A 20,963-nucleotide genomic window follows, 5' to 3' on the forward strand; every position below is an offset into this window, starting at 1 on the left:
TTAGTAGAGACAGAGTTTCTGCATGTTGGTCAAGCTGGTCTTGAACTCTCAACCTCAGGTGATCCGCCTGCCTCAGCCTCCCAAAGTGCTGGGATTACAGGCATGAGCCACCGCTCCTGGCCTCCTTCTTTTTATTTATTAATATATCTTAGAAGATTTTCCACGGGCTGGGCACAGTGGTTCATGCCTATAATCCCAGCACTTTTGGAGGCTGAGGTGGGTGGATCATGAGGTCAACAGATCAAAAGCATCATGGCCAACAGGGTGAAACCCTGTCTCTACTAAAAATACAAAAATTAACTGGGCATGGTGGCACATGTCTGCAGTCCCAGCTACTCCAGAGGTTGAGGCAGGAGAATCACTTGAACTCAAGAGGTGGAGGTTACAGTGAGCAGAGATTGCCCCACTGCACTCCAACCTGGCAACAGAGCAAGACTCTGTCTCAAAAAAAAAAAAAAAAAAAAAAAAAAATTTCCATGACAACATATACAACTGTACTCAATTCAATTAAATGGATTAATACTATGCCATGGCATAGATACCACCATAAGTTATATAGCCAGATGCCTCTTAGTAGCCATGTTTTTGGTCCCTTGTTCTAGATGGTAATGCAGTGAACACCCTTGTATTCATCCTTTTGTACACACAAGGGAATAGCCATAGGATAAAGTTCAGTCAAGGGATAAGTACAATTACAAGAGTGCACGTGCCACTCTCACACTCCAAAACCAGTGGAGGCGTCCCACCATTACAGTCAATGATGGTGACCACTCAGTCTACTTTGCGGCTTTGAGAAGTAGGTATCACCAAGAGGTGAAGAGACTTGCCCAGTGACATACAGTTAAATGATTTTTCCCCATAAATACACATGATAAAAAATTCAAAAAGAATACAACGTTATGCCAGTTAGGACTAGGTTTGTCTACATGTGATATGAAAAATCAAAATAATTGTGGTTTAATGATCCAAGGCTGAGTGCAGTAGTTCACATCTGTAATCCCAGCTCTTTGGGAGGCCAAGGTGGGAGGATCACTTGAGGCCAGGAATTCGAAACCAGCCTGGGCAACATAGCAAGACCCTGTCTCTACCAAAAAAAAATTTTATTTAGCTGACCATGGTGGCAGATGCATGTGGTCCCAGCTACTTGGGAGGCTGAGAAGGGAGGATTGCAGGAGTTCGAGGCTGCAGTGAGCCATGATCCCACCACTGCACTCCAGCCTCAGTGACAGAGCAAGACTGTCTCAAAAACAAAACAAAATAAAATAAATGACTCAAGGTTATTATCTCTTATATAAAACAAATGCCCCAGAGTGAGGCAGTCCAGAGCTGGTATCATAGGGCCTGAAGTCATTAGCAACTTCCTGCTTTCTGCTTCACCACTCCTGGGGTGTGGTCCCTATCTTTATTGTCAAAGATGCCTGTTAGATTCCTGACCATCACATCTGCATTCCAGGCAGCTGGATGGAGAAAGCAATGAAGAAATATGGGACAAAGAGTACCTGGTAGCATCTTTATAAATCTGTTTGTATAAAGTTGTTTCCTTAACGTCACGAAACACATCTACATTTATTTTGCTTAGTCGCTGTAAGGGAGGTTGGAAAATGCAGTTTTTATTTTCTACAGTCAAGGTCTTAGCTAAAAATTGGGGGTTCTAAATACTAAGGAGGATGAATAGATATTGTAGCAAGCAATTTGTCTCTGTCATGGTTACATTGCAAAAAAACAAACTTACCTCCTTCCCCAGGCAGCCATTGTTAACATTTCTTGAATATCTAGAAAAAAACCCTTTGTTCAGGACTTTTTTCCTACTCTGCCAAGAGTCATCATGACCCGCTCACACTCCATGCTTATGAATTTGTCACGCCACTTCGCATCTCTCATTTGATTCTCACAAAAGCTCTATGAAGTGGGTTGGGCAGATCCCATGATCCTCATTTCATCCGGGAAGAAACTGAGGCCTAGAGGGAGAAACTGACTGCCTAAAATCACCACGTAAAGGATAGAGGCAGGACAAAGTGGGGCGTGTTTCCCAAACACAGGACACATGCAAGATGCCTCGGGCAGCCAGTGGCGAACACGTGGTTCCATTTCCAATTTCTTCTATAACTTTAAGGAGAAAGTTTCAGTTTGGGGCCAATGCATCTTTAACACCTCTCACACTTACTAACAGGTCTTTCAAACAAAGAGGAATCGGCCCTTGGGCTCAGAGCACTCAGCAGGCAGAAGTATCTAGCTAGATTCTAAGAACATTGTTTTGATTTCATTATACCTATATTTATAGTGTTTTTCTATTTATGGCAGATGATCCTGGTTTCCTTTTCTTTGAAAGTAATTTAAATTTACTTTTTAAGCAAATGCATCTAAGTTAAAAATGAGTTTATTCAAAGAAAAAACATGCAATAAGGAACTCTCTGTGCTTGAATAGATTCCCCCATTTACTAGCTGAGTGACATTGGATAAGACACTTGGTACCTCTGAGCCTCAGTTTCCTCATCAGTATAATGAGGGTGGTATTTTTTCCCATCTCATGGATTTTTTAAATTAATAATAAGATTAAATGAGATAACGAACATCAGAAGCTTAGCACCCTAGCACATAGTTAAGTACTCAACACTTTTTTTTTTTTGAGATAGAGTCTTGCTCTGTCACCCAGGCTGGAGTGCAGTGGTGCGATCTTGGCTCACTGCAATCTCCATCTTCTGGGTTAGAGCAATTCTCCTGCCTCAGCCTCCCAAGTAGCTGGGATTACAGGCATGCACCTCCATGCCCAGCTAATTTTTTTATCTTTAGAAAAGACAGGGGTTTCACCATGTTGACCAGGCTGGTCTGGAACTCCTGACCTCAGGTGATCCACCTATCTCGACCTCCCAAGGTGCTGGGATTACAGGCGTCAGCCATTACACCCGGCCACTCAACACTATCTTTAACAATATTATCACAATATTTAAAATATTAATATTAAATTAATTTTAATTAAATTAAAATTTAATTTTAAATTAATTTAAAAATAAAATTAATGAAAATTAATATTAAATAACAATATTAAAAATATTAATATTGTTCATCTTTTGTCATAATACCTCCTGGCTGCTTGGGGCAGAGAAAGTCAGTGGGACTGTGGGGTAGATGGATAGAGACCCCTCATCCTAGGGCTTTGGCCCCTACGCTAGTGGTTCTCAGCCAGGGATAATCCCCTCATTGGGGACTCTTTTTTTTTTTTTTTTTTTTTTTTGGAGACTATGTCTCTCTGTTGCCCAGGCTGTTAGTGCAGTTGAGCAATCTTGGCTCACTGCAGCTTCGACCTTCCAGCTCAAGCAATCCTCCCACCTCAGCCTCCTGAGGACCTGGGACTACAGGTGCATGCCACCATGCCCAGCTAATTTTTGTAGATGTGGGTTTTTACCATGTTGCTCCAGGATGGTCTTAAACTCTTGACCTCAAGTGATTCTCCCACCTTGGCCTCCCAATGTGCTGGGGCTACAGGTGTGAGCCACCCATGCTCAACTGACAGTTTTTAATCATTATGACTGGGGTGGGTGGTGGCCCTGGCATCTGGTGGGTAGAGGCCAGGGATGATATTAAGTATCCCACAATGCACTGGTTGGCCTCTACTATGAAGAATCGGAAGGAAGAGAGCGAGAAGAGAGAGAAGAGAGAAGAAAGAGAGAGAGAGAGAGAGAGAGAGAGAGAGAGAGAGAGAGAGAGAGAAAGAAAACGTGCAGGCAGAAAGCAAAGGGAAGAAAACCTCCCTGAGGCCTCAGTGCTCGGGTTGCAGAAGGGAGGACCGCCTGCAGGAGCCGGCGTCGTGCTGCTGGGAGCGCCAGGATGCAGGCACGGTTTCCATGGAGATGGGGATGCTCCCGGCCGGGACCCGCGCATCTGGCACCTTGGGAGTGGACGGCCAGAGAGAGGACGAAGGGACGGTGTGGATTTGCCCCTCCTCAGGCTCTTTCCCACTCCTGCCTCTTGCTGGAGATTTAGACCCTGGGAATAGGGAGGCAGGCGCACACCTGCCTGGGAAAGGGCCCTGGGGACTCCGAGAGCAGGGGAAGGACGGGCTGAGACCACTCCTTGCCCTGCCCCCTTCCCTTCCTTGGCGTTTGACCCGCCTGTCCTTTCACATAGGGTCCTGGACGATCTGGAAAAGTGCAGGCCTATGTGGGGAGATGGATGGCCAAACCTCTGCAGGCCCCTCCTCCTCCTCCTCCCGCCCTGTTAATGCTGGAGCACACGGCTCAGTCCTAAGCCTTCTCTTCAATTTCCACCACTTCCATTCCTGGGGATGTAAATACCTACGAGTGCCCACAGTTCCCAAATTTGCATGACCAGCCCTGACTTTTCCCAGAGCTCTGGGACGCCGGCTCTGGCCTGTTCAAAGTTGCTTATTCTTTAACTCACCCACCTTGTTCTCACCACAGGACTTTGTTTTTGCCATTCCCTTTGCCTGGAACTCTTCTCCCAGCCCTTAGGTGGTGAGGTCCGCTGGAGTGGAGAATTGTCTCGGAGGAGGAGCGTTGGCGGGGGGAGGAGCCCTGCTGCAGTGCCTGTGTGACCACAGTATTGTAGGAGAGCTTGCACCTGGAAGAAGAGCACGAGTTGGGGAGAAGGGGAGGACTGGCTGAATCTGGCAGTGCCACGGTGGGGAGGAGGGCCCACCCCATTGGAAGCCAGAGGAGGCTGGGGCCTGGGAGCATTCCCTCCACGGTAGATGTGGGAAGGATCTGGCACAGCCAAGGACTGCCTCACACCCTGGGGACTAGATGGGCCAGGTGGACACTGGGCGGAGCTGACCGCCACCCCCACTTTACATTGCTGTCATCTAAAGCCCAGGCTAAGCACCCCAGGGGCCTGGTGCAGGCTCAAGGTCCCCACGGTTCCAAACAGAGCCCTGTGGAACCTTTGGGTCTCAGACACAGTAACCCAAATGCTGGCAGGACTGACAGTACGAGGGCCCCATCAAGCTGGTGACGGAGCTGGTGGAGAGGAAGATCCTCGTCTCCACAGTGGCCTGCCAAACCCGGGGGTTCTGACTGCCCTGTGATGCAGCACGTGCCGCTCTTCAAGCCAATCACTGTTACTAGAGGAACACATTGTGCTGATTAGCTCAGGCGTGGGCCTCATCCGCTAGGCTAAGTGCTGACTGAGGGCCCACCTGGGCTGGGATTGGGACAGGTGGATCGCTAAATCCAAAGCAGGTGGATGCTAGCTGGGAAACCATTGCCCAAGCCCTTCTGAGCCTGCCCCTTCTCCTCTTCTTTGCCTTTGTCCTCCTCACCTGAAACCAACTCTCTGTATTACTTTCTTAGGTAATTATTGCTTTTGCCGTTATAACTGGTTTTGATAACAGCCAAGATTTACCCAGAACTTACTGTGCCAGGCACTTTTACATTTTGCTGCCTTCTGTAATCTTTACAACCACTTGAGGATACCATCATTATTCCCATTGTACAGATGAGGAAACTGAGGCTTAAAGGTGAAAGAATTTGATCAGCGTGGCACATCTAGAAAATAACTAAGCCAGGATTTGAGACCCAGACTTCTTAATTGCTTTGCTATTACGCACCTCTCCCCATACTACATTGCAAGCTCCACGCAGCTAAAATCCAAGTATCCTACCTCCTAGGCCTGGTCTAGTGCCTGGCATATGGTAGACCCGGGTAAATATGACCTGAGTGCCTGGCACTGTGCTAAGTTTCTTGCACGAATTACTTCATTTAATCCTCCTAATAGCCCTGTGAGGTAAGTACCAGGGTATTGACTGAAACAGGCCTGTTCAAGTTTGGTGGCATCTCCTAAGGTCATACAGCCAAGTTAGGGGAAGAACTAGGCTAAGTCCTATCATTGGCTCTCCACAGTCTGTGCTCCTAGCAAAGTGCTCAATTGCATGAATGCTATGTATTCCAGCATCGTGAATGAAAGGAAAACAGTGCCCAATAAACATCTGATGAGTGAATGACAAGAATTTAAAAAATGAAGAACAATGAGGATGGGCATGGTGGCTTACACCTGTAATCCCAGAACTTTGGGAGGCTGGGGCGGGGAGATCACTTGAGGTTGCGAGTTTGAGACCAGCCTGGCCAACATGTTAAACTCCGTCTCTTCTAAAAATACAAAAATGAACTGGGCATGGTGGGCGGCATCTGTAGTCCCAGCTACTCAGGAGACTAAGGCCTTCTGAGTATTGCTCGAGCCCTGGAGGTGGAGGTTAGAGTGAGCCGAGATCTCACCATTGCACTCCAGCCTGGGCGACAGAGAGAGACTCCGTCTCAACAATTATACTGATGATGGGAGAGGGAGTTGGTCCCGATGCTAGAGGAAGTTGAAGGAGGTGGCTGTGGATAGCTGTTTTCTCATATTCCCAGAAGGCTTCCTGGAGAAGAAGTTGATCTGATGGGGGAGGGCGGGGGCGTTTCGGGTTCCAGAAAGCTTCTACTACTCATCCTAGACCTCTTTCTCTCTCTCTTTTCCCTGCCTCCACCCTCTCCCTTTCCCTCTCTGGAAGTGGGTAACAAGCACGTGGTTGGGTTGATGTTCCTGCAATAATACCTGGCCCAGACTGCAGACACTAGGGAGTAATGATCTTATTCTCTTCCTTCCTGACCGTGGTGGTGGGCCCGGTGCTCGTGCCCCTCAGCTCTGTGCCTCGTCCTGGGCTGCATGATCTTTCCTGACGGCTGGGACGCCGAGACCATCCGGGACATGTGTGGGGCCAAGACGGGGAAGTACTCCCTGGGGGACTGTTCGGTGCGCTGGGCATACATCCTGGCTATCATCGGCATCCTCAACGCCCTCATCCTCTCCTTCCTCGCCTTCGTGCTGGGCAACCGGCAAACAGACCTGCTGCAGGAGGAGCTTAAGCCGGAGAACAAAGGCGAGTGTGCTGTGGGATGGGGGGCATCGGAGGGAGCCAGGCCTGCTCCGGGGAGGCGGGACAACTTCAAATAAAAGGAGTAAGAGGGATGCATGAGTTGGAAACCCTGGCTGGGCACAGTGGTTCATGCCTGTAATTCCAGCACGCTTTGGGAAGCCAAGGCAGGTGGATCACTTGAGCCCAGGAGTTTGAGAGCAGCCTGGCCAACATGGCGAAACCCCCTCCCTCCAAAAATACAAAAACCATCTGGGCGTGGTGGTGAGTGCCTGTGGTCCCAGCTACTCAGGAGGCTGAGGTGAGAGGATCACCTGAGCCTGGGAAGTTGTGGCTGCAGTGAGCTGTGACTATGCCACTGCACTCCATCCTGGATGATAGAGTGAGAGGCTATCTCAAAAAAAGAAGCAGCAGCAGCAGCAGCAGAAGAAGAAGAAACCTGGCAGTACAGCCACCTTTTAAATTATTTGGCATTCTTCCTCAGATCTGATCATTTGCCTATGATCCAGTGAACCCTCCTCGGGTACAAACCCATAACAAGTGTGCAGGGGTGCTGGTGGCTGCAACTACGCTATAGCAAACAACTAGAAACAACCTAATGGCCATGGACGGGAGGCCGGATAAAGACATGTGGCATGTTCCCATCACAGGGCAGCTCACAGCTGTGAAATGTCACACTTCAGTTATATGTACCACAGAGGATGTATCTCAGCAATATAATATTAAGAGAGGGAGAAAAAAAACAAGTTCCAGAAGATGACAGAGTGATATATTTATTGAGCTTGAAACTAAGCAAAATGAAGCAATATATTGTTTAAACACACATGTATTTGTGGCAATATTTTTTTTTAAAAAGCAAAGAAATAATAAATTTGAAAGATAAGATGACAGTCATTTGTGTTGATGATGGAAGGGGAGGAGGTCAGGTACATGAGATGGAGCATGGAGGTATATGCAAATTATGGGTAGAGTTATAGTTCTTTCTTTTTTTTTTTTCCTTGAGATAGAGTCTTGCTCAGTTGCCCAGGCTGGAGCGCAGTGGCACGGTCTGGGCTCACTGCAACTTCTACCTCCCAGGTTGCTAAAAATAGATGTTCAGTGCCACAAAGAAAAATCAGCACTGAGACAAAGGATTTTTCAGCAAAGCAGTTTTTACTTCCTGGACTGCAGGAAGGGTACTCCCAGTAGCCATCGTACCACGAGAGTACAAAGAACAAAGGGAGACACAAATTTATTTTTTACGCATTTGGGGTCGTCCTTACTGCTGTGTCTGATCTCTGTTGGCTGCAGCCAGACCTCACAATTTAAACTTTTCTAAACAAGTAAAAGCAATGGAGAGCTGGCACATGCCTGTGAGCACATTCAGCACAGATATCTTGGTTAAAGTACAAGGACATGGAATGTGCTATATGCCTGTAAGCTCAGCATGTCCGGCAGCTACATAGGATAGGGTTTAACACAATTATTAGCACACTTATTCTTTAACAAGAAAGGTAACTTTAAAAAGGAACTTTTCTACTTTGCACGCAGGTTCAAGTGATCCTTGTGCCTCAATCTCCTGAGTAGCTGGGATTACAGGCATGCACCACCACACCCGGCTAACTGTATTTTTAGTAGAGATGGTGTTTCACCATGTTGGCCAGGTTGGTCTCAAATTCCTGGCCTCAAGTGATCTGCTTGTCTCAGCCTCCCAAAGTGTTGGGATTACAGGCATGAACCACCTGGCTGAGTTATAGTTATTGAATGGTGAGCTCACCAGTGTTTATAAGAGATCAGGGTGGTGGAGGGGTCTCACTCTGTTGCTCAGGCTGGAGTACAGTGGTGTAGTCATAGCTCACTATAGCCTCAAACTCCTGGACTTAAGCAACCCTCCTGCCTCAGCCTTCTGAGTGGCTGGGACTACAGGCACGCACCATCACGCCTGACTAATTTTTGTATTTTTTGTAGAGACGAGGTTTCCCCATGTTGCCCAGGCTGGTCTTGAACTCCTGGCTTCAAGCAATCCTTCTGCCTTGGCCTCCCAAAGTGCTGAGATTACAGGTGTGAGCCACATTACCTGATACATTGTATGCTTTATAATTAGTGTATTGCATATAAATATTCATATATATCAAGTAGCATTAAATACAATAAAGAAAAAGGCCAGGTTTCAGAGAACCCCAGAGCTCCAGTAACTTGCCCAAGGTCACTTAAGTGGTGAAAGCAGAATCTGAACCCAGGTCCAAGTCCAAAGCCCAAGCTCTTCCCCGCTGTCATGCTGCCTGTCTCAACCTGGTGAGGCCAGAGATTTCCTGCACGGCTTTGGGAGCTGTCCTGGGATGCCGATCTGCTCATTTGTAGTCAGAGGCAGGTCCTAAATACCTGATGCGGTCTCTCAGACCCAGAGTTTTCTGTGGACTTGGTGTGAAATCAAGGCCTGCCCTCTGGTGGTAGTTTCCAGAAGTGCAAGACTAAGACTGATCTGGCCTAAGGGGTGTGGCTGTGACTAGTGTGAGGTGGCCCCCGTTAGTGTCCCTCCTCTCCCTCCCCAAAGCCCTCTAACAACTCAGTGTTTAAAATTGATGTAAAGGAGCCCCAGTTTTCCTCCCTTGAGTGTCCAGGGAGTCTCCGTCCCTCACTGGGAGTTCATGATGAGTGAGCCTCACACTTCAGTTTTGACCCAAAGACCTCTGAGCCAACAGCCGTGGCACATATGTGTCGTTCCAGCTACCAGGCTGAGGCAGGAGGATCGCTTGAGCCCACGAGTTCAAGACCAGCCTGGATGATGTAACAAAACCCAATTTCTATTAAAAAGATCGAAATTTTTAAAAAATTTAAAAAGACCTCTGGAACCCAAGAAAAAAATACAATAAATTGCTTCAATTTCCAGCATATTCTATGTACTAAACACTGTTAAGTTCTTGGCTGGCATTATTTGTCTCTTTCTGACCCTTCGGAATTACCCTGTGAGGTAGGCTATGATCCTCGTTTTTCAGATGAGAAAATCAGGGCTCAGAGGGGTTAAGTGGCTTGCTCAAGGCCATCCTGCTGGTCAGGCGAGGCTGGGATTTCAGCACTTGAGCAATTTGCCCCTCTGACCCTTTTACTTTTTTTGAGATGGAGTTTTACTCTTGTTGCCCAAGCTGGACTGCAGTGGTGTGATCTTGGCTCACTGCAGTCTCTGCCTCCTGGGTTCAAGCGATTGTCCTGCCTTAGCCTCCCAAGTAGCTGGAATTACAGGCATGCACCATTGTACCTGGCTAATTTTTTGTATTTTTGGTAGAGACAGGGTTTCTCCATTTTGATCAGGCTGGTCTCGAACTCCTGACCTCAAGTGATCCACCAACCTCAGCCTCCCAAAGAGCTGGGATTATAGGTGTGAGCCACTGCACTCAGGCTCTCTGCCCACTTTTGCCCTGGAGAATATGCAAGGAAAGCCCGAATGCCCTGGCAGCCTCTGACTTTCTCTAATTCTCTCTCCCTCTCTCTCTTTCTTAGATTTTGTGGGCTCTACAGTAAGCTCCGTGTTGCGGCCCGGGGGTGATGTCTCCGGATGGGGAGTCCTTCCCTGCCCTGTGGCTCACTCACAGGGACCCTGAAGGCTGGCATCACAGCCCAGGAATTGGCCTGACCTCAGCTTGTCCTGCCTCCTGCCCTCTCGTCACTCCATTGAAGCTCCGAGGGAAGACCCTGATCTCAGACTCACTCCTCACTGACTACCCTGCGAGCTCCAGGCTTTGAGGAAAGGAGAGCCTGGATGCGGCCTGGGGGAGGGACGAGGCCCTCCAGACCCTGGGAGGGTCTAATTCTTGTTCCTCCCTCAATTTAAGCTAAGGGAGTCTGCATCCACCCAATCCCTTGGGCTTCTCCTCTCCTCTCTATAGACTGGCCTGGAGGTCCCTGCAGATCCCCAAGGAGAGCAGAGCAGTAGTTCCAGCTCCCCAGGCCCCCTCAGTCTGGAGGGCTGCCGCCTGGCTGTATCCACATCTCCTCTGGTCTCCGCCTCCTCAAAAAATTTATTCTAGATACTGCCCCAGGGTGGGCTGGACTCTTTCCTACTTTTTTTTTTTTTTTTTTTTTTTTGCTGATGTTCTACCACATCTGCCACAAAGCTCCAGGTGCCACAGTCTCCCCTGGGACCTCCTCTGCTCCGTTCCAGCCTGCTCCCAGCTCACCCTGAGGGAGAGCTGCACCGAGGGACGGACGCACAGGGCCTCGCTGTCAGCTGCAGACTGGGGCCCTGATCAGCCCAGAGTCTGAGAAAAGACCTTCAGGCTCTGGAGGCAGTGGGAGCAGCCACGTGGCCTCGGCAGCTGGAGCTTAGAAGCTGCTCAGCCTGGGCCAGCCTGGCCGCCTCTTCCTCTCTGCTGGGACATCTCACCAATGACTCAGCCCTTGACCTTGGCCTGTTTTGCCCAGGCCTCCTCTCTGCTGGGATGTCTCACCAATGACTGGACCCTTGACCCTGGCCTGTTTTGTACAGCACAGACTTCTTGGCCCTATTGTCAGGGTTGGGGGATGTGGAGGGGCCCCAGAGGTGGGGAATTAGGGGATGCATTACCCCTTCTGCCCCTTCTCATGCCCTCCACACCCCAGGCATCTACCAAGGGCAGAGACTGTCTTGTCTCTTTGATACTTTTCTGCATAACTTGAACTTGCAGGTCATCTCTGAACAGGGTACCCCTGTCCCCCCCCCAGGCCTTGTTACCCTGTCCCAGCCTCTTCCTCCTCCTGGCCCACCTCTCGCCTTGCTACAGTATGCCCAGGTCTGCACCTATGGGCAGTGCTTGGAGCCGAGGCATGAGTGTATGTGTATGTGTGTGCGTGTGTGCGTGTGAGTGCGTGTGTGAGCGTGTGTGTGTTAAAGGGGCAGGTGAGAAGTTTCTCCCCCCTCCTCCCACTGTGGGGGCATCTTCCTCCCCCTTGGCAGGGAGCAGGTGAGGGAGGGTCCTGGTGTTTTTTGAACCCCTCATTCCCCTGTGAGTCTGATGGCAGAGCCATCTCGCCCGGGATCCTCTCCACCCTGGGACCTGGACAGCTCCCCTCAGCACTCCCTGCTGGTGCAGACTGGGTTCGTCCAGCGTCCCCTGGTCGAACAGGCCTCGGAGGCGTTCGTCCTTGCAGCCTGGGGGGCACCCTGCAGGCTGCCGGAGATGCCGCCTCTGCGGGCTTCAGCAGAGGGGAGGGGACCGCTTGAGTGCCATGTGTTTGCCAACCTTGTGTTCATTTCCACAGGACTTGGACCTGAGAGTTAGGGTTTCTAAGAAAGAACCTAGAAGTCCTCTGCCGGTCTCCCCACTCTGGACCCTAGCCAGAATCAGATGCTGGGGCCTGGTGGGTTCCTGCCACTTGTAACTTACAAGTCCTCACACCACTCCTCCACTCACTCCTCCGGGGCAAATGCCTCCCCACAGTGCTCTGATCCCAGCTCTGGGCTCCTCGTCCCTGCCAGCGCCTTCCCGGGCAGGCGGCCTGGGGTAGGGGCGCTGCGAGACAGCGGGTCCCAGTTAAATGCGAGGGTGCTGGAAGCCCCGTGGGAGGGAGTGGAGGCAGGAGGGAGTTTCTCAAAGATGCAAACCAAAGCCCAGCACTGGAAGGGGAGAGCAGAGTTGGGAGAGAGTGAGGGGAGTGGCAGAGCAAGCGACTCGGAATAGGGGAAGACACTGGGCTGCGGAGAGGAGGGGTGCAGAGACAGGGCGATGAGAGATGAGTAGAGAAGGAGCGAGGTGGACGGAGGCACAGAGATAGTGCGAGGAGGAGAGATCAAGAGAGACAGGTGCAGAGACAGAGAGAGATGAGAGGCCAGCTGAGAGGCTTCCTGAGAGCTTGGGGTGGGGGAGGGGAAATGGATGGAAAGGCGGAAAAAGGACTCAGGAGGGGGAAGAGGCAAATGAAGATGTGGGTTGGGGGCAAGAATGGGATGCAGGGGAAGGAAAGGGGGATGAAGGAGCCAGGATGCGGGGGTATGAGGAGGGGGGCTCTGTATGGGCACTGGGTGAGGGGAGGGCTTCTTCTCCTGAGGACGCCTGCCACTAGGTGTCTTGGCCATACCTTGTTCCCCAAGGACACCCACCAAACCTGTGCCCTGGTTGGGGGAGGTGTAGAAATGACCCCTCAGAGGCCAAAAGGCTGGAGGCCCAGGGCACAGGCAGCCAAAGCCCCATCCTTCTGGGGAAGACTGGAGTGGAGGAAACCACTTCAGAGGGCAGAGGGGATCTGGGTGACTTAGGAGTGGCCTAACAGGCACATGGAGGAGAAGAGGGAGGCTAATTCCCTGATGGGGCAGCCTGACAACGTTCCCACGCCACTGCGCCTGGCCAGCTGCCGTTCTGGCAGAGCCGGGGGAGAGGCACCAGGGAGTTTGGGGTCAGGAAGGCAGAGCTGTGTGGGCTGAAGTTTGCAGGAACCCTAAGGTGACACAAGCAAGGGGTAGAGGTCAGGATGGGGACCAAACCATAGACCAGGGCCATGGGTCCTGCAGAGGTGTCGACGGGGTGGGTGGCAGGTGCTCCAGCGGGGGCCGTCCTGGAGCAATGAAGACATCATGGGGAGGGGACTTTGTGATTTGCCTCTGCTCTCATTGGGCAATTTGGCTTTAAACTTCAGGAGGAGTCAAGCAGAGGAGATCAGTGCCTGTTTCTCACCCCAGGAGGGCCTTGTTGGGCTCTAACCTAGAGCCTTCTGGCTTCGGGTCCCAAGAGAAGTCTCCCTCTAACTGTGACCAGATCAGGGGTCTGCCTGCTTTTTTCTGCCTGATCTGACGACTCAGAAGAGGCCACAGCAGCCACAACCTAGGGGTGTTTCAATCCCTGGCCCACTGTGCTGGTCAATTGAGTCCTGGGCACTGGGGCTGTGAAAACTTTCGTCTTTGGGGACCGGTACCCATGGAGGAAAACTGCTTTCCTGAGGGGGTGAGGACCAAAGAATCAAGATCCTTTTCAGGCCTGCAATTGCCAAGATGATGAGAACTTTTAGATAAGGCTGTGGGGAGAGTCCCTGGCCTTTTGAACATCCTGCTTGGGCACAGGGGGAACAACCCTTCTCCAGCTTCCAGTGTGAACTGAGAAAGGGATGCCCTGTCTTTGGAGAAGCTGGGATCTTCCCAGCATGAGAAACTTCTGCAGACCCCTGCCTGGCTCACGGCTAACCTTTAGGTAGGACTGGAGTTTCCTGAACAGGGAACAAGGGAGCCACAGTCCTTCCGCAGAGCTCTGACGGGCAGGCCTCTGGGGGCCTGTGTTGTGTGCTGTTAGGATAGCTTGATGTTGTCTACACCCCATTAGTAAGTTTTGTCTGAGTGTGTCCTCGCTGTTCATTGTCTAATTTGGTAACATTTATTTTGGTCCTGACCCCTTCTGCTGCTGCTGGGTTTGAGCTTCAGTGCAGGTGGAATGACATGCAAATAAAGAAACACTTTCTATCACCCATGCTGGCTGCTGCTTCTCTGAGTCACTGGAATCAAGAGGGGTCAGATTCCAACCCCATGGATCATGTTTGGCTGGTATTAACAGAGCCCTACCACTGTGGCTGAACAAGATAATTTATTCTACCATCACATAAAAAATAAAAATAAATCCCGGAGGTGGGTAGATCACAACTGATACGTCCCTTAGTGTTATCCAGAACCCAGGCTTCTATCTTTGTGTGCTGCCATTTTCAATCCTGGCTACATCCTCAAGAACACCTCGTGGCCCAACATGGCTGCTGCAGCTCTGGTGACTTGGTCCACATTTCATTAGAAGACTTCTGGAAATTCCAGGCCGGGTGCCGTGGTTCAAGCTTGTAATCCCAGCACTTTGGGAGTCCGAGGTAGTAGGATCATGAGGTCAGGAGATCGAGACCATCCTGGCTAACATGGTGAAAACCCATCTCTACTAAAAACACCAAAAAATTAGCCAGGTGTGGTGGCACACACCCGTAGTCCCACCTACATGGGAGGCTGAGGCAGAAGAATCGCTTGAACCCAGGAGGCGTAGGTTGCAGTGAGCCAAGATCACACCACTGCCCTCCAGTGTAGGTGACAGAGCAAGACTCTGTCTCAAAAAAATAAAATAAAATAAAAGACTTCTGGAAATTCCATAGGACTGTGTCACATAGGCCACATAACTGTAAAGGAGGCTGAAAAAATGTGGTCTGTTATCTGGGTGCATTGCCAGCCCAAATAAAATTGGGCCAGGCGAGGTGGCTCACGCCTGTAATCTCAGCACTTTGGGAGGCTGAGGCGGGTGGATCACCTGAGGTCAGGAATTTGAGACCAACCTGGCCAACATGGTGAAACCCCGTCTCTACTAAAAATAGAAAAATTAGCCAGGCATGGTGGTACATGCCTGTAATCCCAGCTACTTGGGAGGCTGAGGCAGGAGAATTGCTTGAACCTGGGAGGTGGAGGTTGCAGTGAGATGGCGCTATTGCACTCAGGCCTGGGCAACAGAGCGAGACTCCGCCTCAAAAAAAAAAAAAAAAAAAAAATGGGTGGGGGGTTCTGTTACAAAGAAGAAAGGAGTGAATAGAGGGAGTGATACAGTAGTCTCTGCCCACCCCTGACAGCACAGGCTTTACTTTTCCAAGTCCATACAAGCGGAAAACAGTGAAGCCTCATTTGCTCTAGCCAGAGTGCTCAGTCCAGTTACTTTGCCTCTCTCTAAAGCCCCATTGAATCATTGAATAAATAAGGAAAACAATAGTGACTCCCCGCAAGGGAAGCCATAAGCAACACACCAAGGAATGCGTGCACCCTGCTCCGCAGGTGTCTGGCACACTCTAATGTCCCCGGTATCAGGTAGCTACACCAAACACTTGGAAATGGAGTCCTCTTCCAACACATTTTAAGCACTTAGGGTATGCTAAGCACTTAAGCTAGAGAAAATGAACAAAACAGAGCTCCTGTCTTAAGCATAAGTCTGGCCGAGGAGGTGAACATGTGACAGGAACGCCTGACTTGCTACGTGCACGGACGGTATTGTCAGTGTCCTAGGCAGGGGCACTGTAAATGGCTTTTGGTGGAGTAGGGTAGGAGGAGGTTTTGCTGTAGGATGAGAAGTTAGGTAGGAGGGGTCAGGAAGGCCATTCAAAGAGAAGGCAGCTTGAGGAAAGAGACTGAGTAGGAAGCAGAACTGTGTGTGGAGGACAAAAAGCAGCTTAGTTTGAAGTGTGAAGTATGAGGCAAGGAGGAGTCAGAGATGAGTCTGGAGAGACAGGCCAGGGCCAGACCATGAGAAAGCCTGGGTGCCACGGACAGGAGTTCGGACTTAACAGCAATGGGGAACCACTGAAGGATTTGAAGCAGAAGGAAAATGACTCAATTTGCATTTTAGAAAGAGCTCTCTGGTGACAGCGTTAGGGGACTGGATGAGGGGTAGACTGTTAGCCCATTTTTGCATTGTTATAAAGCCATACACGATACTGCATACTTTATTTTATTTATTTATTTATTTTGAGATGGAGGTCTCCATCTGTCACCCAGGCTGCAGTGCAGTGGCACATTCTCGGCTCACTGCAACCTCTGCCTTCTGGGTTCAAGTGATTCTCCTGCCTCAGCCTCCCGAGTACCTGAGATTACAAGCGTGCATCACCACATCCATTGTAGTAAAGACAGGGTATCACCATGTTGGCCGGGCTGGTCTCAAACTCCTGGTCTCAAGTGAGCCACCCACCTCGGCCTCCCAAAGTGCTGAGATAACAGGCATGAGCCACTGCACCAGCCTGCATAAATTATTTTTATTTTTATTTTTATTTTTTTGAGACGGGGTCTTGCTCTGTCACTCAGGCTGGAGTGCAGTGGTGCAATCACAGTTCACTGTAGCCTCAACTCCCAGGCTCAAGCGAGCCTCCCACTTCAGCCTCCCAAGTAGCTGGGACCACAGACAAGCACCATCATGCTTGCATTTTTTTTTTTTTTTTTTTTTTTTAAGAGACAGTGTCTTGCCGGGCGCGGTGGCTCAAGCCTGTAATCCCAGCACTTTGGGAGGCCGAGGCGGATGGATCACGAGGTCGAGAGATCGAGACCATCCTGGTCAACATGGTGAAACCCCGTCTCTACTAAAAGTGCAAAAAATTAGCTGGGCATGGTGGCACGTGCCTGTAATCCCAGCTACTCAGGAAGCTGAGGCAGGAGAATTGCCCGAGCCCAGGAGGAGGAGGTTGCGGTGAGCCGAGATTGCGCCATTGCACTCCAGCCTGGGTAACAAGAGCGAAACTCTGTCTCAAAAAAAAAAAAAAAAAAAAGAGACAGTGTCTCACTATGTTGCCCAGGCTGGTCTCAAACTCCTGGGGTCAAACAATCCTCCCACCTCAGCCTTCCAAAGTGCTGGGATTGCAAGCATGAGCCACTGCACCTGGTCAAACTGGGAAGTTTAGAAAGAAAAGAGATTCATTTTGGCACATGGCTCTGCAGGCTATACAGGAAGCATGTTGCTGACACTTGCTTCTAGTGAGGCTTCAGGAAGCTTACAATCATGGTGCAAGGTTAAGGGAAGCCAGTGTGTCACATGGCAAGGGCAGGAGCAAGACAGAGAAAAGAGGGTAGTCCCAGGCTCTTAACCAGATCTCGTGTGTGTGAACTCACTCATCACCAAGGGGATGGCGCTAAACCATTCATGAGGGATCCACCCCCAAGACCCAGCCACCTCTCACCAGGCCCCACCTCAAACACTGGGGATGACATTTTAACATGAGGTTTGGAGGGGACATACAGCCACACCATATCACAGACCACTTTGGTGAAAGAGAAACCAGAAGCCTGGCCTGAAACAAGGAGGTGTCGGTGGGTCTAAGAGAAGTAAGCAGTCCCATCTTTAGGAAGTAGAAGGGAACCGACTGACTGTGAGAGTAACGTACAGGTTGGCAAAAAGAGGATGGTTAGTTTTTGCTTGGGGACTAGAAAGATCTGCCAGTATGGCAGGGGAGCAAAATCGTCAGTTCAGTTTGAGACGTGCTAAGTTTAAGATGTATGTGAGACGCCTTGGTGGAGTTGAACAGCAGTCAGCTGACACATGAATTTAGGAGCTCAAGAGAAAAATCTGGGTCAGAAGCATCAGGGTATGGGTAGTGGTGGAAATCGGAAGCATAGAGGAGCCTGCTCCGGGTGACTGTGTGGTGTGAAGAGAGCATGGAGCTCTGGAACACTGGAGAACACTGCAAGATAAAGCACTGTCAGAGGAACAGATGTCTGTAAACGAGAGGACAATGGAAGAGTCAGGTTTAGGAGGAGAATCATGAGTGTGGCTTTATAGACACCAAGTATGTGGAGTTCAATGGGAAAGTCAACTGGCCAAGTAGAGCTGAGGCCCTGTATAAGAGACTGAAAAATGTGTCCATTGGATTCGGGAACAAGGAGGCCACACCTGAACTTGATAAGAGCATGTTCAGGAGTTGGGGGAGAGCCAAACTGAGGTCTGTTTAGGGAGGGAGTAGAAGGCAACGGGTTGAAGATGACTATTTGGAGAAATGTGGATAAGAAGGGGAAATGAGTGACAGGAATTCATCCAGGCAGGAGCAATCACATTCTGCAAACCAGCATCGGGCAAGGAGCAGCATTGCTTGGAGGGAGTGTGGAATCTCTCTTTAATTATGGGGCATTCCCAGTGCTCATGGGTCATGGCAAGTAAGAGGATAACAATAAAGAAGAGAGGATGACTAAAGGAACAGGGTCCCCAGGGAGGTCCCCAGGCTAATCTTACACATTTTCCCCCCAAACCTGGAATCAGTCATTTCTCTAAGAAACCTTGTTTCTATGCCTTTTCAGTTGACGGGGCTAAGACACAAACACTATGGATAGATAGATAGATAGATAGATAAATAGATAGATAGATAGATAGATAGTTTACAGGGCTAAGATATATATATACAATAGCTAGCTAGATAGTTGACAGGGCTAAGATACATATATGAGAGAGAGAGAGAGAAAGAAAGAGAGAGAGAGAGGGAGAGATAATAGGTAGAGAGACACATGGGATCTCTGTACTTATGGTAAAATGCATCATGAGTTAATATTAATACTCAAGGGTTTTGGCTAAACCTCTTCAAGTTTAACATCTATACCTCCTTTTCCCCAACATCGGGAAATATTGGTTCTGAAGAACACTGTATTCATTTGTTTTGTCCCATGTTCAAGCACTCAGATAGACTACTACTAGTATAATTATTTAAAACAGTCTCTCCTGCTTATTTATTTAAATTTGTACTATATCCACATTGTGCAGGTCACATAAACCATTTTATACTATACCCTCTCCTTATATCTCATTCAGTCTATTCTGCATGTAAGTATATATAATCAATACTATCAGGCTTTTTGTTGTTTGAAGCTCAGTTTCTAACAGATCCCTAAGGAATAATTCATGAAAATAAAATTCCCAAAGTTTGCATGATGATGATGATGACAACAGCTTGTGGCTACTATACTGGCAAGTAAGTTCAGTTGGTATAAATGCTTGGCTTGTCTCTTTCCTTATCTTAAATTATCTCATTTTCTTTTGCCATTTAAGTGTTGCTGTCAAAAAGTCTGATATAGCCTAATTTTCTTTCCATTTTAAGTAATAAATACACACACACACACACACACACGCACACACACGCACACAGATAGAGAGTCATGTGTTGCATGCTTCCTTCCACGACAGACTGTGTAGTGGCCCCATAAGATTATAAAGCAGAATTTTGGCCAGGCATGCTGGCTCACGCCTGCAATCCCAGCACTTTGGGAGACTGAGGCCAGTGGATCATGAGGTCAGGAGTTTGAGACCAGCCTGGCCAACATGGTGAAACGCTGTCTGTACTAAAAATGCAAAAATTAGCTGGCATTGTGGCGTGCATTTGTAATCCCAGATACTTGGGAGGCTGAGGCAGGAGAACTGCTTGAACCCAGGAAGCGAAGGTTGCAGTAAGCTGAGATCACACCACTGCACTCCAGCCTGGGTGACACAATGAGACTCCATCTCAAAAAGAAAGAAAAAGGTTATAATGCAGTATATTTACTGTACCTCGTCCACGTTTTGATACATTTAGTGATATGTTTAGATACACAAATACTTATATTGTATTAATTGCCTACAGTATTCAGTACAGTCACATGCTGTACAGGTTTGTAGCCTAGGAGCAATAGGATATGCCATATAGCCTAGGTGTGTAGCAGGCTACACCCTCCAGATTTGTGTATGTGCACTCTGTGATGTTCATATAACAATGAAATCACCTAAAGATGTATTTTCCAGAATGTATTCCATTAAGTGACACGATTGTGTGCGTGTAAATATGTGTGTGCATTTGCCTAAGATTTTTTTTAATGTAACAATTTTACTATAATATTCATCATTGTTATTGAATTTACTGGTATGCAATATGCAAATTCATATTATTAGTTATCATTCTGGATTGAATTTACTAGGTATGCAATATGCTCTTTCTTTTTTTTTTTTTTTTGAGACGGAGTTTCGCTCTTGTTACCCAGGCTGGAGTGCAATGGCGCGATCTCGGCTCACCGCAACCTCCGCCTCCTGGGCTCAGGCAATTCTCCTGCCTCAGCCTCCTGAGTAGCTGGGATTACAGGCACGTGCCACCATGCCCAGCTAATTTTTTTGTATTTTTAGTAGAGACGGGGTTTCACCATGTTGACCAGGATGGTCTCGATCTTTCGACCTTGTGATCCACCCGCCTCGGCCTCCCAAAGTGCTGGGATTACAGGCTTGAGCCACCGCGCCCGGCATGCTCTTTCAATTTATAGTTTAAAATATTTCATGAAACTTTTCTTAAATTATAGCTTTCATTTTTATTTCGAGACAGTCTTGCTCTGTTGCCCAGGCTGCAGAGGTGCGATCTGGGCTCACTGCAACGTCTACCTCCTGGGTCCAATAGATTCTCCCACTTCAGCCCCTGAGTGGCTGGGAATACAGGTGCCCAGCTAATTTTTATATTTTTTGGTACCGATGGGGTTGAACCATGTTGGCCAGGCTGGTCTTGAATTCCTGAACTCAAGTGATCCATATCTGCCTTGGCTTCCCAAAGTGCTGGGATTACAGGTGTGAGCCACTGCTCCTGGCCAAATTATAGCTTTTGATATTTGTTCTGTTACCTTACTTTTTCTTTTTCTTTCTTTTTTTTTTTTTTTGAGACGGAGTTTTGC

General features: G+C 48.9%; 1 protein-coding gene and 1 long non-coding RNA gene across 3 annotated transcripts in view; one reads left to right on the top strand and one right to left on the bottom strand.

The window, feature by feature from the left end:
• Window positions 1-5,103, bottom strand: part of LOC141585428 (uncharacterized) — a 31,282-nt gene extending 26,179 nt beyond the window's left edge. Inside the window, exon 1 of the long non-coding RNA XR_012518888.1 lies at window positions 4,403-5,103. This is a non-coding gene — a long non-coding RNA (uncharacterized LOC141585428). The remainder of the gene's footprint in view (window positions 1-4,402) is intronic.
• Window positions 1-12,766, top strand: part of LHFPL4 (LHFPL tetraspan subfamily member 4) — a 41,986-nt gene extending 29,220 nt beyond the window's left edge. The window contains exons 3-5 of one of the 2 annotated variants that reach the window (XM_074404853.1): window positions 6,635-6,871; window positions 8,813-8,905; window positions 10,343-12,766. In XM_074404853.1, coding sequence (XP_074260954.1) covers window positions 6,635-6,871; window positions 8,813-8,905; window positions 10,343-10,443 — 431 coding nt within the window. In that variant the 3' untranslated portion in view covers window positions 10,444-12,766. The remainder of the gene's footprint in view (window positions 1-6,634; window positions 6,872-8,812; window positions 8,906-10,342) is intronic. The other variant, XM_039479007.2, reaches the window with a different exon arrangement.
• Window positions 12,767-20,963: the final 8,197 nt, after the last annotated feature.

This window comes from Saimiri boliviensis, chromosome 8 (genome assembly GCF_048565385.1).
Source record: "Saimiri boliviensis isolate mSaiBol1 chromosome 8, mSaiBol1.pri, whole genome shotgun sequence".
Taxonomy (NCBI): domain Eukaryota; kingdom Metazoa; phylum Chordata; class Mammalia; order Primates; family Cebidae; genus Saimiri; species Saimiri boliviensis.